This window comes from Sceloporus occidentalis, unplaced genomic scaffold, assembly GCF_023333645.1.
Source record: "Sceloporus occidentalis isolate IW3139 unplaced genomic scaffold, rSceOcc1.0.p SCAF_13, whole genome shotgun sequence".
Classification (NCBI taxonomy): domain Eukaryota; kingdom Metazoa; phylum Chordata; class Lepidosauria; order Squamata; family Phrynosomatidae; genus Sceloporus; species Sceloporus occidentalis.
Window position 1 is genome coordinate 11,053,414 of NW_028316993.1, and position 18,015 is coordinate 11,071,428.

The 18,015-nt window shown below is 48.1% G+C and overlaps 1 protein-coding gene across 1 annotated transcript in view; it reads left to right on the plus strand.

The window, feature by feature from the left end:
* Window positions 1-361: 361 nt before the first annotated feature.
* GRIK3 (glutamate ionotropic receptor kainate type subunit 3) overlaps window positions 362-18,015 on the plus strand; it is a 137,271-nt gene continuing 119,617 nt past the window's right edge. Inside the window, exon 1 of the mRNA XM_089479203.1 lies at window positions 362-708. Within this exon, the coding sequence (XP_089335329.1) occupies window positions 498-708 (211 nt within the window). The 5' untranslated portion in view covers window positions 362-497. The remainder of the gene's footprint in view (window positions 709-18,015) is intronic.

An 18,015-nucleotide genomic window follows, 5' to 3' on the forward strand; every position in this document is an offset into this window, starting at 1 on the left:
TCCCCCGGAAGTCCCCCTCCCTCCCTCCCCTCCCTTCCTCGCCAGGCGCCTTCGTCCGCCGCCTTGGCTGCCTCCGCTCCCGGGAAGAGCTGCCCGGCCGGGAGGAGCCCCCGGGGGCCCAGGGGCCCTGGAGCAGGTGCCGAGAAGGAGAAGCAGAGAGACCCACCGAGGGAGGGACTGAGCGAGGGCTGAGGCGGAGGTCTCTCGGCGAGTCAGGCGGCGTCGGAGCGGCTCCCGCTCGCCTTCCTCCTCCTCCTCCTCTCCTTCTTGCCATTCCCTTCCTTTCCGGGGCCGGAGGCAGCATGAGGCTCCGGGTCTCCTCCCGGGAGGCGCCTCTCTCCGGGCGGCCCTCCCTCTCCCTCTCCCTCTCCTCCTTCTCCTCCTGGGGCTCCCCGGGGGCCCCCTCCCCGCCCCTCCCCTGCCCCTTCCCCTTCCCTCGGGAGCCGGAGGCCTAGGACCCCCCCGGCCCCCCGCCTGGCCTTCCTCGTCCGCTCAGGATGCGGCTCAGGGGCCCCGGCCCCCCGCGCCCCACCGACAGAGCCAGCCCCGGGCCCCGCGGCGCCTCCTCGGCCTCAGCCTCCTCCTGGTCCTCCTTGTCTTCGTCCTCGTCCTCCTCTTCGTGGCTCTCGGCGGCGGCGGGCCTCTTGGTGGCTCTGCTGGGGCTCCACGCCTCCGCCTCCCAGGCCATGCCCCATGTCATCCGCATCGGTGAGTGCTCTGGGCTCCTCGGGGGAGTTCGGGGGGCTTCTGTCCGGCTTCAGGGCCAGGATAGAGGAGGGGGGCACTTGAGAGGAAGAGGGGTCCGGAGGCAGCCCAGCGCCAGCCTTTTGGGGGAGGGCTCCGTCCCTCTCTCTCTTCGGCCGAGAAGGGGCTGGCGGCCCAAAGGGACCTTCAGGGGGGGGAAGGGAGGGAGGGGGGCTTCCGTCCTCTGGCCCCCTCCTCCTCTTCCTTCGGTATCTGCCCCAATAAAGGCTCCCCCCCTTCCAGGCTTTCCTTCTCTGGGGCCCTGCGGGGAGGGGGACTGGGGACTTAGGCTCCGTCGGTGGGGCTCCCCTCGGACCGCCCCCCCGAAGAAGAAGAAGAGGAGGAGGATGCCCCTCCCCCGTTGCCCCCCTCGGTCGGACCCCAAAGCCCTGGGACCCCATAGCGGCCCTGGGGCTCCTTGGCCCTCCTTGGCCGGGGCTCCCCCACCCCTCCCCCCTCAGGGCAGGCCTTTCCTCGGAGGGGGCCTTGGCTGCTGGGCCCCTCAGGAAAAGGTTGGCCCAGCCCATGCCCACCGGGCAGAGAGGCAGGCTGGCATCCTCCGCTTCATGGGCTTCAGGGAAAGTTCGACTTTCTTTCTCTCCTTCAAAAGTGTGTGTCTCATCTGCAAGGAAAGAAGAAGAAGAACACTGGTGGTCATGATGATGATGATGATGATGATGATGATGATGATGATGATGATGATGGTGTGGGCTGACCTGTGCCCACAGGACCCGTGCCCCTTTCCCCATTGCTTTGCTCGTGTCCCGGGGGAGGGGGGGCTTTCCCTTTCTGCCTTGGCTGCCAGGGCAGGAAGGGCTCACAGGGTTGGGACTGCTGGGCCCTTTGGGGCTGGGCAGGGCAACAGGATGATAGGCCTTCCGATACTTCTTTTGAGGCACTTGGTTGGTAGTGTGGGATTGGCCCCCGGGGCTCTCAAGTACCACTCCTATTGGGCAAAGTGGGATTTCATGCCCTGGAAAAGGGCACCGGGAACAACAAGAGGAGCGACAGCAACCCTTTTTGCAGACAGAAGAGCTCCTGCCTTGCAGCACCCTGGACTTTTGGAAGGATTAATTCTGCAAGAACATTTAAGGGCGAAGGTGCCCCTGTGCCATTTCAAGATGACATAGTCCACTATATAACCATTCTGTCATAGGAATATATATATATATATATATATATATATATATATATATGGTTATACACTGTAATCACTATATTTGTGAGACCAAAAAAAACCCCACTTCTTAATTTTCCCTCCAAATTTTTCTTGATGGTTTACTATGGTTCCTTCTTTTTAAAAAAGAAAATGTTCCTATGGAGCCTATGCATCATTCTACTTCTTCATATATATATATATATATATATATATATATATGTGTCACTTAGAAAAGCATATGTGCTCAAACCTTGCCTTGCCAAAATGCCAACCAAGAGAAGGGAGCCAGGAAGGCAAAGCGGCGGCAAAAGGGGAATTTCTCTATATCAGCCGCAGCAATTTCTGGTTCAGAGGCAAGCCAACCCAGAGCTTTTCCTGGGCTAAGCGTCTCCCTCACCTTTCCTTTTTAAAGGAAGGCAACCATTTTCTTCCCCTGGCCTTCCTAATTTAATTTTTTGGGGTTCCTTCAGGTTGACTCGCGTCAGATTTTTACTATAAACTGAGAAGTGTTATTTTAAAAACAGCAACAACTCAGAGCAACTTCTTGGGCTTTTCCCTGGAATTGCCTAGCAAATGGATTCAAGGTTTTGATCCTCACAAAAAGAGATTCCAGGACATGTGTATCGGTGGCATTTCTTCCCTTTTCGCCGAAACCATGATTTGTTTTGCCGGCAGCCTTTGAGGTTTTGAAGCAATCTGCTTTAATCTGTATTTCATGCAAACTAATAAGTGCGATGCTGATGATATTCACTGGAACGTCTTCAAGTTCCCTAGTAGTGCAGTTGTCGTGTCATTTGGAGCACAGTCTCTTTTTGCTCTCTCTTCCTGGGAGCAATTCATTACACTGAGAGTAAATGTCATTGCAGTCAGAGCCATGGCAAAGCAATAATTGGGAGGGAGAGGGGCATCTGGCTTGGATGGATAATGGCAGGGGTCAAGGAGGTCCTTCTAGGGGGCTCTGGATGTGGCTGAGCAAAGCGCCGGTCTCTGGAGCAAACCTCCTTTCCTCCCTCCAGAAAGCCAGCGCTTTCCGCCTTTAGCTTTAAGTGCATTTTCAGCCTCTCATTCATCCCTTTCCTGAAAATGCAAGAAGGGTCTGGTCCCCTCCAAATCCAGGTCCCCATCCGTGCCTCTTTTGTGGTTCATGATGGCATTATTGTAAACCTTTGGGAACAAGGCAGCCAGCTCTGCAAAAAGAAATGGCAAATGGCTTTGCTCTCTGCAAAGCCGCCTTCCGATGGCGGATTGTGCCATATTTCGATTTCTCTGGCCAAGCGCTCTTTGGATGGATCCTCAATTACCATCCTGCCTTTGTTGAAGCAGGTCAAATATTTGTAGAGTTGAAACTGAAGTCGCTGGGGAGGAGGAGAAGGAGAAGTTGCAATGGATGTTTGCTTTCTCTCTGACACGTAAAGGGTGTGCGTCACATCTTTTTCCAGAGGTTCACACAGGTCTCTGGCGTCTCTCTGGGGCCTGCCCACCCTCTTGCATGCGTCCGTCGCCTTGCACTCTGTGTGTATGTGTGTTGTGTCTCTCTGTGTTGTGGCTTTGACTTGAATGGGAGAAGCCGATGTGTGGGAGCTGGCCTGGCACCTTGCCACACATTAGCCCCCACGGGGCTCCCAGGGACAGAAACCGCCTGCTTTTCCCGCCCCCAAACCCCACATGGCTGGCTTGCCTTGGCTTTCTGCATCTGGGATGCTGGGAGGAAGATGGAGGAGGAGGAAGAGGAGGTGGCACCTTTTGTGGCACGGTGCCCTCCTTGTTGCACTTGCATCCATCCTCAGCAAGGAGCTTTTGGCATCCGAGGGAGTTGGGCTGAGGGCCACGGTTCTGTTTCGGCTGGAATAAGAGACGTGTTATGCAAATTTAGGGACTAGGGAATAAGAAGGAGAAGGAGAAGGAGGAAAGGTTGTGGCATCCATTGTTTGGACAAAATGCCAGCGACACAGAAAAGGAGGCCTGTGGGCGGCTGAGAGTCTGCCGAAATAAAGCCGTCCATTGATTATTTTGCAGAAACGTTTTGTGAGCAAATTCAATTCATAATTATCTTTCTTGGAGAGGTAGGCTTATTGTGCTCAGGACTTATTAGGCTGTTTTTATTTTCCTTTTGGAAACATCCTTTTTCATTCTCCCCCTTCCTTCCTTTCTTCCTTTCTTTCTTTCTTTCTTTCTTTCCCTCCTTTAGGAATTTAACTGCTTTCCTCCCTTGACTCCCCCGTTAATAATTTGTAGACCATTGAGTTGCATCTGTTTGATATTGTTCTGTGATTGAATTGGCAGGAAAAAGAAAAGTCAAATATTATCTTATTCGACTTGGGTGTGATTAACAGCTTGGAGAAAGACTTGCGTTGTGCGAAGGGTGATGTTGGAAGGTAGACTGTTTCTAGAGGCCTCCAGCAAGACTGGGCTTCTGCTGGTACAGAGGGAGACCCAATTTCCTTCCTAATCCTGAGCACTTAGGAACCGATCCACCAAAGCGTTGGTTTCCACCTCGCTCTCAGCAGCTGTAGCCATTGTGCCGAAAGCACCACTAGATCCGTTGTCCCGCTAGAAACCCGGATCGATGCCTTGAAAGACAATGACTCGGCTCCCAATTTGTGGAAGCATAATTGAAAATCGATGCCACTGAAGTGAAACCAGGAGGGGGACGTTTGCGAGGCCGGGGGTGATCTTGTCACGCTTATTCCGCAGGAGTGGGATTGCTCCTGATGATGGGATGATAACTCCACACTTGTGCAAAGCAAGGCAGGAATGCACACTCCCTCCAATCTCTCCCAACACTGCGATCCGATGTGTCACCGCCGCCGCTGCAGCCAAACGGGTCCACAATGCCTGTCTCAAAGTTTGTGTCTCGTTGAGTGTAAAACAATGAGAGAGGAGCCCTGGCAGCGTTGGCGGCTGGTGATGCGATAAAGCTTAGCTGTTCAGGAGCAGACGCAACCTGAATGAAGATCAATATGTCCTCTCCCCCCCCCAATCCCCAGCCCACCCCCCTTTCCCTTCCTGGCACAAAGCAAATCGCTTCAGACAAGTGGTTTCTCGCCACCTGGGAATGGAACAACCAAGTTAGAAAACATTAACTTGAGGAACGGTCCCTGCCAGCTCAGGAAAACGCTACACACACAAATGCGCACAGCCCCGTAATAACAGAAATGGAAGCAAAGACAATGAAATGCAAGTCTGTTTGTACTCAGGCCAACTTAACAATAGGAGCTGCAAAGCCAGGCTGGAGCTGAACCAACCCCAGCGAGGAAGGGAGCTCTGCATTTAACAGTTTAATCAGTTATTTTTTTTTTATTCAGTCGTATTTAAAATGCTGGAAGCAAGCATGTGTGTCCTGCAGAGATCTTCTTCACTCCAAAGAGACCAAGTCTCAGTCTTTCAGTGTGGGAATACTGCAGTGCTGAATTTTGCCACGTTTGCTTTCGCAACAAAACAAACCAAATTTCTCTGTGCCCAAGGTGATATTTAGGCCTGGCTGGTTGGGGTGCAGTTGTGAGAAACACAACTGTGGAAATGCAGCAGCCCAGGCAAAGGTCAGGCGCTCTTTTTACCCATTTTATTTTCCCTTGCTTGTTGTGCAGTGTGAATGCAGACGCCGCATGGGCTCAGGGAGAGCATATTGTTGAAGGGTCTCTCTTCTCTTTTCCAGCCGGTGCTAATGTTTCGTACACCAGAGCTGGGGGGGAGAACATGTGGCCCTCCAGATGTTGTTGGGTTGCAGCACCCACCATCCTTTGGCATTGGTTGTGATAGGTGTTGCTGCCTAAGAGCACCTAGAAGGCTGGTCTATGACAATTATAAAGGTTTATCCTATTATTGTTATTATAGGGCTGCATGATTCTATGCTCCTAACTTAAATGATCCCAGGAGGTCCCACTGGAGGGACTCAAAGGAGCCATTTAGTGTCATGCTTGAAAAAACATTGCCAGAATCGATGTTTTGGGCCAGGTGGGGCATATACAGGAAAGTGGGGTGAACCTTCAGGTGTGGGGTGGGACTCTCCTTGCCAATGGGGCATGAGGACCCCAACCACCACCTCTCCCTTGAACCCTCTGGCCTTTATCTACAGCCTCATACTACAGCCTTAGTATTTTCCTCCAGGTAGGTTTCATATCCTGGTTTGGAAACTGTGCCAGTATATTAAAAACTAGGAATTTAGCCGATTCTGTGGCTTTCCCCTCTTTTGCCTCTGAAACCTTCCTCCATTCTCGCTTTCTTGAGCCTGAGAGTGTCATGCTCTTTTGATTTCAGGTCACACTAGTCGGCAATTTTTGTTAATTCAGCTGCTGGTGCTGTTAAAAAACCCGTACGGCAAGCGAGGTGAATTTCAACCCAGAGAATCCCCCTTCCCTCTTTGTAGCAGACAAATCTAATTACTTAATCCTGGCTCCTGAGAGATACTTGTACACAAGACGAAGGTCTGGCATGTGCATTTGGGGAGAGGAAGCCCCATGGAGGGACCCCAGCGGATGCGGTTGTGGGTTTGGGGAGGAAACAGTGGGGTGAAGAAGGAAGCCTGGTTGTAGGGGCATGGCCCCAGGAGGGAAAAGAATCCCTTCCCCTCAAATGGAATTTCCCTTCCGTTTCCAAATTTCTAGCATTGCGGGGGGGGGGGGGGGGGGGGGGGGAAGAGATGGAAAATAGTTCATGCCCAGAACCTTGCCACTTTCAGTGTTTCACCTTCCCCTGGGATCTTTTCCTTCCTTGGCAAGCGTAAGCTCTAGTCCTAAATGCTCAGTTCAAGATTGAAGTTGCTGCAATGCGAGATATCTGAGGACTGGAGGAAAATTTCCTATTGGGGCTCTGAATCCTTACTTGGGGAGGCAATGTGCCCCCAATGCCTGCACCTTTGCCTGGTTGTCATAGCCCACCCTCCAAATGAAATGGCTCTGTAGCTGAAATGCCTGATGCTTCCTTCTCCAATGAAACCCATGAGGCTGAACTAGAGGACCTTGGACAGGGGTAGGCGCAGTATCCGATCTGGCTATCTCTGGCCCTCTGATCTGGTGTGCTGTCTCGCTCTCCTTGCCTTTGTCTTGTAAGAGAGGCGCATGGAGAGCCCATGCCTTTTCCTTTGCTCCTGTTCCTTTCTCACTTTGCATTTCTTTGCTTTTTTTCCCTGGGAAGTGCTTTATAACAAGTCTCCTTGACTTGACAATGTATTAGCAGCACTGTTGCCCACCTGGTAGGCTACCTCACTTCATCTTGCACTTTTTAACGTGACAGCTCTTAAGCTGCTGTTATGTTAATAATGCCAAATGGGAGAGGTGTTGGGCTTGGTGTGTGTGTGCGCGTGTGCATGTGTGTTTCTGATGTGTTGCAAATGCTATAGCAGGTGTGGAGTGGCAGCTGGTGCTTCAGTCGCGGAGAGTCGGCAGAGGGCACTCTCTTTCAGTGGCTCTCCAAACGAAACCCAGACTCTGCAAGGCCTGCAGTTGGGCAGGATTGGATCCTACCTCCATCTTCTTCCATTGCCAGTCCCCTTGCCCCCCCCCCCCCCCAATGCTCAAACCAACATGGATTCAGGTGTATCTGGATAAAGAGGCACAGATAATCCTAGTATGCATAGCAGCGAAGAACCTGAGCGTTCTACCTTTTGCCCTATCAGTGGGGAAAAGAGGGGTGTCTAATATGGGCCACTGCATTTGTTTTATTTCCTCTAGCAAACAGTCCCCACCTCCTCCATGCATCTGATCCCAGCCTTGGGAAACAAAGATAATATCCATAGTTATACAAAGTGCAATTCAGAAACTGCTGATCTAAAGGGCTGTTGCAGATTGAGGTTTCCTGGTGAAAGTCTTTGTATTTCGTGCTCATGGGACATCCAGTCCATCTCCAACAAATCCTGGGCTGCCTTCCAATGAGAGTGAAAGGCCCTCTTTTCTGGTTCTATGGCCCCAGGAGTTGTCACACAGCCACTTTTCATGTCCATTGTTCACTCTGGAAAATGGTGGTTGCTCAGAGTGCTGTTGGGCTTTCGGCTTGTATTAAGTTCTCATACAGAAGTCATTGTCTGATGTGAAATGTTTGCATTCAGTGGAATGCGTTCAGTGGAAACAAATATTTGCACATGGTGCCATTCATTGCGAATGCACTGCACACGGTTGCTCATTGCACATGAATGCACACTTGGTTGTGCTCTCATTTGCACATTTGCTGTCTCGGTTCAGTTGTGCAATATTGCCATTCAACACATGGGTTGTGTTCCACAACTGATGGCTAGCTCTGCATGCAGATAAGAGCCCTGGCAGGAGCCTGGGACTTGGGTTTCGTATAGTCTTCACTTCAGTCGTCTGGGTGTGTAGAGCCGAGGGCAAAAAGAGAGAGGGCAACAGCTGTGCCCACAACAGACAGACCCCCTGCAGCATCTGGGTATGCAATTTAAGGTCATTTTGCTGTATATTAAATGCTCAGAAGTTGGTCTGTTGCAATGAGCATTTATTGCCAGCAAAACTCCACTCACATAAGTATGATAAGGAGATGAGCTGTCCAGCACTTTCTCAAAAGTATGCCCAACAAACTCAGAAAAAAACCATATAGATGCCAAACAGGCATATTTTTCTTTTTGAGACCCTACTTTCTTGAAAGTGCCCCTGCCAGCGAAAGGATACCCAGCTTGGCCAATGCCACCAACAGGATTCTAGCCATCATCAACCAGGACTGATGTCTCCCTGAAGAGCAAATATGCCTGGTTGAAAAACAAAACATCAGAAGGAGAGGGACACCTTCGCAACCACATTTAAGCTGGGAAGAAGGGTCATGATGGTTGGTGGGAGTGGGACCCTCTTGCGGATGGCAGCTGAGCCTTTTGCATGTATCACCAAAGAGCTGTGTGCTACCCTGGGGGCCAAAAGCCTGCCCAATAAACAAACAAACAGATAAGTATTGAGGCTATGGATACTGGGATGCTGTGCCAACCACCTATCCCTCTCCACAAGGCTCTGCACAGAGAGCTGTCTGTGGAAACAAGCCTGGCTGTTTATTCTTCGAAGCGGTGGCCCCTTGGGGCTACTATGTCAGTAGGGCAATGGATCCAGTGCGGGTTTTAAGGCAGGATTTAAAGACTCTCTACAAGGTGTTGAAATCCTATCCAGTGAAAGAAGTTCAGCATAGCTTGGAAAGCTTTTTAAAATCCATGTCAAAGCCTGGAGTGGATTTACCACCCTACAGACATGGGAGCTAACAGCTGCCACTGGAGTGAAGCAGGGTTTTCTTGCAGGGGCCACTTCCATTGTGGGCATAGCAGCAGCTGGTCCCTGCAATTCCTCTCTGCTGGTTTGCCTAGTAAAGAAAGACTCCCCCCCAATAAATAAATAAATCTGGCTTTAGCCTGGTCCATGGGGCAGGTGAGAGAGAAGGAATCGCTCCAAAGCAGGAACAGACTGCGTGGGGCTGGGAAGCCAGCTGCCTCCAAAGGTGCCAAAGTGGATCGTGATGAGAACCGAAATGCCTGATGCAGGGCTGTGTATTTCCCAGTTTAATAAATAGACGGCTGTCATCTTTTGTCTCCCACAATAAAATGCTGAATAAAATATGGAACAAGCCGCAAGCCGAGCGGAGTGAGCCAGGTCTGTGGGGGCTCAGTGGCAGATTTGCTTGTTGCATTTCTGCAGGGAATCCCCACCGCCAAGGACCCCCACTGCCCCCCTCCCCTTGACGGCTGGGGCATTTGCTTCGCTTCAGCAGGGAGGGGCTCTGGGGCGCCAGTGTGTGTGATTTTGCCTCAACTGCAGCAGAGTCCACCCCAAAACCATTGGGGCACTGGCTTGTGTTCTGTTCTTTTGCACTTGAAGGGCTGCGTTTTGCCAAACCTCTTCAAGGTGATAAAGGAGAGAAATCCCACTCAAGAGGCCTCTAAATGCCAAAGGTCTGGAGCTACATATGTTTTCAAATAACCACAACAGTACCATAAAGGGAGCAGGAGAAAACTAAACTCTGTGGCTGGTGTGTAGGGAAGAAAACAACCATGAACAGCTTTGTTATCCTTGATTTCTTGTGTAAGACTTGGCTCCGTGGGGTGAGGCAAAAGATGCTGAGGGGTCCAGCCCAATCCCAAATGTTGGTTATGATCTGCAAAGCTCCATATGGTTTGGCTTCAGGCTCTCTGGGCCCCAAGACCCCCAGCAAAAGCCTTCTCTCAGACCCACCACCATCACAGAGAGGGTCTTCTCAGGGAGAAAAGACAGGGTATACATCATGATGATGATATTATTACATAGTGGTCCTTTGCAGAGAAGGAGTGGGCATGCAAATGGAGCCCCCCATGCCGTGCCACGTCTCAGGGCAGCTTTAGCAGTGGAGGCCTGCATGGCAGAGGGTTCCACTGGATGCCCTTGCAGCCCCTTCCTGCTCTGTGATTCTGTGCCATGCCATTATTCTTCTGGGGATGGTGGTGCCAAGATGCCAGGAACCATGGGAAGACTTGCAAGGGAGGCCTGATGGGAACAGAATGGCTGAGTGGAAGAACAGCTGAGGATGAAAGGTCAGGAAAGGTTAAAGGGCAAGAAGGTAGATGCCACCAGTGGCGTGTGGGGATGCCCATTGTCTTGGTGGTGAAGAGGCTCAAAGATGGATTGGGGGCAAGAAAAGAAAAGAAAAGAAAGGGACACAAAGAACAGAGGAGCCAGCAGAGAGAGTCAGGAAAGCAGTGGCAGAGGGGGAGGGATGTCTGAGCTTCTTACAGTGATATATATATTTTCATTCCAGAGGCCTTTTGCGTGCAAGTTCAGACATTAAAAAGTCATGACTTTAGGCATCTCTGGCTGGTGAAAGCATAAGAGGGCATGCTAAATATAGTGGGTGTCCCTCTGCTCACCCGCCGGCATTTCCCAGAGTCTTTGAGTTGCAAGAGAAAGCGTTCTGGGATCTCAGCCCTTCAGGTGGATCCACAAAGACGAGATGATGGCTGATTCATCCCTCAGAAGCCTCTCTTTGGGGTTTCTCTTAGGTTTTTTTTGGGGGGTCTTCACAGACTGAACCCTGGGCACAGAGGGATCCCTGTGTCTGAACCAGTGGGCTTTCCTAGAGAGCTCTTTTGGGGTGTTGTTAATGCACTTATCTCCTTCCTTTTTTCTCCCAAAGTGGCTTACAAAACTTAAAACCAATGCAGGCAAAACCACGTGGAAAGACATAGGTAAGAACATCCAAAAATGTAGTGCTACCATGCAGCTTAAACTAGCAGTGGCATTACAGTCCTATAGAACAAATCCCATACTCAATTATATGGAATTCTGTGATTTGTAGTTTTTTGTAGCACCAGAGCTCTTTCTCAGAGGAGGCAAAATATCTCACAAAACTACAAATCCCAGAATTCCATAGCATGGAGCCATGGCAGTTAAAGCAATGTCATTTTAGCACCAGATCCAAACATGGCTTTTCAGGAAAGCCTTTGAGGTATAACAGTGTTTTAAACAGGTCTGGTTTCCATTAATTACATTCCTTAATACGTGTTTTTTTGGCTGTTTATTCCTCACTCATTTACATTTAAATTGTTGTAAACTGTTTTAATTTCCAATTTTGCCTGAGATCTCCTGATGATAGTGCGGAGTATAGATATTTTTAATAACGTAAGTGTTCCTCCCTGGCTCTCAGTTGTAAAGGGAGTGCAAGATGGTTGAGAAATAACTGGGAAAGAAATAACTGTTTTGCTTTCCACTTTTGCCTATGTGCCATCCTGAGATCTGGTGCTAATAGGGCAGAATATACATATTTTTTGATAAAATAAATTAAGTTTTCTCTCTGGCTCAGTAGTAAAATGAGTGCAAGATGGTGCAAAATAACTGAGAAAAGAAATAATTGTTTTAAATTCTATTTTTGCCTGAGATCTTGTGATAACAAGGCAGAATATAGATATTTTAAATGAAATGCATCAAGTGTGCCTCCCTGGTTCAGTTGTAAAAGGGGCACAAGATGTTAAGAAATAGCTGGGGAAAGGCCCCCAAATGATGGCTTTTTGCTTGTCTGGCAAATCATGGGAAGTAGTTCACCGTCTGCCTTCAGGGGTTTCTTTTGCCTTTTCGCTGCAAACCTGTTTGTCTCTTCCTTCTGTCATTAAAGGGGATAAAAAAAAGGACCCAGCAACTCTGCTTTCATGGGATAGAGAGTGATTTATTGAATAATCAATTTCTTTATCTACCAAATGCTTTCAAGTCATCTATCAGTGCCAAAGTAATAAATCCAGCCTGTGATCTTGCGATTTGGGCTTGCTCTGTTCTGCTTCCTGGAGATGTTTTGGTCAGGCAGAAGAGTTTTCCAACTCTTGGTTTTGCTCTTCCAGCACTTTTTGTTATTGTGTGTAAGGAGTAACACAACTCCTACCTTTTCCTTGATGTCTGTTTTGGTGCCAGGAAACATGATGCTGTTTTGGGGGGTAAGGAGCAGGCAATGTTAAGTTGCAGCATATGGTTGTTGTTGTTGTTGTTGATGATGATGATGATGATGATGATGTGTGCCTTCAAGTCACGTCTGACTTATGGCGACCCTGAAGGGGAAACCTACTATGGGGTTTTCTTGGCCAGATTTGTTCAGATGAGGTTTGCCTTTGCAGTCCTCTGAGGCTGAGAGCATGCAACTTGTGCAAGGTCACACAATGGGTTTCATGGCCAAGCTGGGAATCGAGGCCTGGTCTCTAGAGTCATAGTCCAGCACTCAAACCACTATGCAACGTTGTTTCTTGCAGCATGTGTACAGGGTTGGATGAACTCCAGAGCACAATGGTGGAGCACAATGCCTGGCTTTTGGTTCCTCCAGAGCTCTGGAGGGCTTTTGGTCTGGACCTGGCTTGAGTTCCAGGTTCTCCAAGACTTCATTTGATGCAGAAAGCTCTCACACACAAACACACCTGGTATGGAATGGCCTTCATTGGTGGGAAACGGATGCAGCAGAGGAAGTCCTCTTGGTCCATGAGCCAAAGGATTGCTGCATCTCCTCACAGCAGCTGATGGAATCAGGTCCCAAAAGTACCTGGGCCATTGCCAATGATCCAGATGCCTTGAGATGCAAAATGGGTCCCCTGGGTTTGGGTATGTCCCCTCGAATCAGGCCCCTGGAAGATGGGTCCTTGGGGTAATGCTATGAGGGAAGAACCAAAGCAAGGAAAGTGAATGGGACAGGCATCTCCCATCTTAACAGCTGTCACAACAGTATAAGCAGGTGGCAAAGAAAGCTTATTCCCTTGATCCTTGGACTGTTAGACAAAAGAAAAGCTTATTTAGCACACAAAATAAACCTTTTTATATCATGGACAGTATACCTTCCAACAGTCCTGATCTGGTGGTCACCCATTCTATGTATTTCAATGCACATTCTCAATATTTTGGGGTTAATATTTTTTTGGGGGATGTCAGGCGCTTTGGGGTTGCTGGGCACCACAAGGTCTTTCGGGCCACAAGATTGATTGACTGATTGAAAGTCTTCCTTAGGAACCAAGTTTCAGTTCATGGTTCTGATACTTACAAGCAGATGGTTTTCTGCTTCTGGAGGCTGTTTTGGTTCTTTGTGTTCCTGTGTTTCTGAACAGAAAAAAGAAGGGAAGAAAATATAAAAGGCGGCTCTTGTATCTTCCGAACAAAGGAAAGGTGGCTGTTTTGCATGAAATTGCAAGTTCCTTCTCATTTCCCTCTGTTGCATAATAAAGGGCACCTGTATTCTCTGCAAATTTGTTGGGCTTTAATCAGTTGATTGACTGAAACATGGAAACCTTTCTGTGGTCAACAGGCTTTTGAAATTATCTATGGTGCTTTTCAAGGGAAGATGAGAGAAGAGAGTGCTGTGCTGGCGCTTTCTCACTTTGGCTTCTCCAAGGATTGTTTTCACCAACAGCCTGAAAGGAACACAATGGGGGCTGGCAATGGAAACCAGGAGAGGCGCACATGGGAAACTGGAGGGAGGTTAATGCTTGAAGAGCTTCTCAAAAATGTTTTGTGTAGGCAAAAGCAAGGTGGGTGTCCTTGTTGTCCTTGGATGTGTGTTGTGTCTGCATTGTTTGGATGGGACGCATGGAAGTGGAGGGGGTTTATCCACATGTTTTCAGGCCCTTCTGCACATGAAGGTGCTCCATTGCACAAGGGAAGTGCGCATTCAGGGCCTGCTGCACATGGGACTATGTAGATGCAAAGTATTTAAGGATGATGCACCAACGTGGAGATCTCTCTTTCCAACAGCATGAAGTAGCCCCATAGAATCTGACACGACTTTTGAGACTGGTTACTAACACTCTGGCTAAAAACAATGTTACTGTTTACTCCCATTTTGTTATACAGTGTTGAAATATTAATGCTGCTTTGGATGTTTGGTTTTGGAGTGGAATCATCTCCTTTCCCCGCTGCGAGGCTGTTTTACATTTTGAGTACCTGGCGTCTGAGGCCGGATCCATTTCTTCCAATTAGAGCGAAAGCAAATGGCCCACTAAAAGCTGTAACCCAGCCCAATTTGCATCTCATTACCCATAATACCGTCCATTATGAATTCACATTTAATTTTAGTACGCATTTTTGGAGGCGACACTCAACCTAATTAAACCTTTCTCCAGGAGCAGGATGCTGCCCTCCTTCTCAAATGCCCACCTCTTTCCAGCTGCAACAACAGCTGAGGCACAATTGCAGGGAAACACATGTGAGGGACACAAATGCACACAGTCATGTGCATGCACACCTGGACATACACACCAGGCATGGGAATGGGAGTGTTGATTGTTCTGCTCTGTAATTATTATTTGGTGCGTTCACATGTTCAGTAATACATGGTTTTCTTTCTTGCTATTCTGGTTACATTGAGAATGAGAAAGAAAATGAAGGTTGGTGGAGGAGGAAGAACATCAAGGCCATGTTTTCTTTCTCAGCTTCTCACCAGTTGTCAAAAGGGCAGCAAAAGGACCTGGGCTGTCCATAATGTCTGCATCTAACCAACAGATATGAAGCAAATCCATTTGGCTCTAGAAACAAGAAGGAGTACCCAAATGCTTTGGATGCTCTTTACTTCAGTGACAACCCCTTTTGATTATGAAGCATTGAAGCCTTTTCAACAAGAATGACCCAGCCAAGGGTCTTACTTAGGTCTGTGGTCATTTCTGCGTTAATAAAGCATAGTACTAAAGTGATCAAAAATATGCATTGCAAAAAGCTGGTTTTTGTGGTTTATGAATAGTATAAGAGCACTAGTATGGTGTAGTGGTTTGAGCATTTGATTCCCTGCTCAAACATGGAAATCTGTTGGGCATGTCTCAGCTTCAGAAGATTGCAATGACACACAACAACAATAACATATGGTATGAACATGTTTGCAAAAAATTCCACTTATTTTGCACAGAGTTAAGTTTTCTCAAGAAATCTATGGCTGCCCTGAGCTTGCAGGACTTGCGCAGAGCAGCTGAGGACAGCTTGGAGATGTCTCTCATACATGGGTTGGATCCATGGGTCAAAGTCGACTGGAGGGCAACTAGCAACAACAACATTATGTTATTCACTCTTGAAGCCGACAAGAAATGGGAGGACATCTCATTAAGATGACCACAGTCCGGTCCATGAAAGAGATTTCCCATCCCTTGCCATTCTAGCTGCCTAGAATCAGTGAGCCATCCTTTTCCCAGACACTTTCAGGCTTATATTTGCAAACAGCAGGGTCAGGACTTGACCTTGTTTTCCTTTTTAATGCCACCTTTCTCACCACGGTGAACCCTGCACCCAATGCTATATTGGATACTTGGTGTGGAAAAGTGACATTCACGCCGCGTTGGAGAGAAAATGTGCTCATCATCTGACAGCCCTTTTCAGCCTAAATGCGTTTGTTCGTTTTGGCTAGAACAGACCCACCGAATCAATGGGAACCTGGGAACTTGAAATGTAGGAACTTTTCATCGATCCATTGGGCCTGCTTTAGTTAGAATGAACAAATGGATGAAGGTTGAAGTATGGGATTGAAGAAAGCTGAAAGGCAGGACATCGACACATTTGAGATGCTGCTGGAGGAGAGAGGATGCCGTGGATGGCTCAAAAGTCCAATAAATGGCTCCAAAAGCAAATCAAGCCTGAACGTTCACTAGAAGCCAAAAGGATTCAACTGAGGCTGTCATACTTTGGACGTATCATGAGGCAATATGACTCAATGGAAAATATGATAACGTCTGGTAAAGCTGAAGTCAGAAGAAAAAGAGGAAACATGGCAACACAGGTGGATTACATTTATCAAGGAAGCCTTGACTGTTGCAAAGTGAGTTTGCAAGACCTGAGAAGGAGATGACAGAGTGTCTCAGAGGTCTTTCATTCAGAGGATCATCATATGTTAAAGTCAACCTGGTGGCAGAAAACAACAACAACAACAACAACAACAACAACAACAACAATGGGATTGGTGAAAAGTCGGCAACATTTTGGTCTTTCCTACCATTATTTTATTTTTGGACTATAGCCACATAAGCACTCACCACAATGAGTTAGTGAAACATCTTCCTCTTTTCCATGCTACATGACTTTGTTTTCTGCAGTTCTTCATTACAAACTGTGCACCTCTGCTTCAAGATCCTGCCAGTAATATCTCTCTTTAATACATCCCTGAGAGCTGTAGTTGCACCCAGAGTAATCCTAATTCCAAATAATAAGACATTCCAATGAGCAGCTACCATCCATTTCTTGGCTCTGAACAGATCCCTTGGCAATCCTATACCTTTTCTCATTTTTGGAGGGTGTATTGTTGGATTTCTAGACAACTCATCATCCGGTACGGTGGGTTTTGGTAGAGACTCAGGATCGACACCAAGAATGGCAGCCATCTCCTCCTTAAACCTGGAGGAGCGTCTGCCTTTGAGAAGGGGCATTATTCCCCTTCAAGACGCTGCTCCATCTGAAATGGCTATGGAGATCTCAGCTATTGCATACACATTAATTCTCTCCTTAAAGTGTCTGACCTTAAAGGCCATCTTGCCTCCGGCTTGCAGCACTGTGATCATGCCTTTCCTGGGCAGGTGGCACCAGGCACTTAGCATTTCTTTCATATCATGAAGAACACAAAAGGTCGCTTTTGTTTGAGCTGCGGCAGGCGTCACGTGAAAAGGGCCCACCACCATGTTGAGGGTGCAGCGGAAATCATTCCCAGGGCCTTCTGGAGAGATCTGTCCAGGCCAACTTTTCGCCATCTAAAGTTAGCCTTTGGCTGTCCATCTTTCTCTTTCTCTCTCTCACACACAGAATAAATCTTCTGTTCTTCTTCTGACATGAGAATGAGAAACCCCACATGCTTTTGCTCTTTGCACCGGGAAGATACTTCCTCCCTTTTTCACTTGAGATTTTCTCATGAATAATTCTTGTGCCATCGCGCAATAGAGCAAATTGTGCAAAACTGTGATAGTGGCAGTAGTGAGTTGCACAAAAGGGCAGTACTTTCCATTAATCTTGCTCCAAGTCCTTTCCCTCCTTAGGTGCTTGGGGCTTTGCTTTGTGCAGAGACACTTTTGGAAACAATGCCAAAAAGCAAAATTACCTTGAGTCCTTCAATTTTTTGTGTGGCAAGATATAAATACAGTTAGTGATTATTCCTATAGTAAGAAAAGTGCTTCTTGTTTCATTCTCACCTTGAAGGAAAGAATTCTCCCAGACGCTGAGGGTTTCCTGAGGCATGGTCTCACATTGTTGAGAGCCAGCTTCGCTCATCCCCATTTTATTTATTGACTTAAGTATCTTATTTATAAGATCACATTCCTCAAATACACATATACACTTTCTCTTTTGTTGCGTTGCTAAAGCCTCTTTGGAATGATCCCCTGACTCTCTTGAAAATTTGTTTCTTTATAAATAATGGCTAGAATCCTGTTGGGTTCTTACACATGTTTAAGTCGCCCACCAGAGACCATTGGCCATTTTTGTCCAATGCACAATGGTGGCATTCTGTTGAAGTTGCGCATGCACTGGCATTGCAGGGGTTTGAGCATGGACACACATGAGTGTTGTGCATAGCTGCACATCACTGTGGTTGTGTCTTTCACACCCAGATGTTCATGCGCATTTGGCTGTGCTATGTCAGAATTCACTAACTGCTCCCCTGTGTGTGATATTTATGCCCCCTTTTCCTTGATGTAGGATTTCTGTTTACCTCAATGGAGGTACGTCTGACCTAGA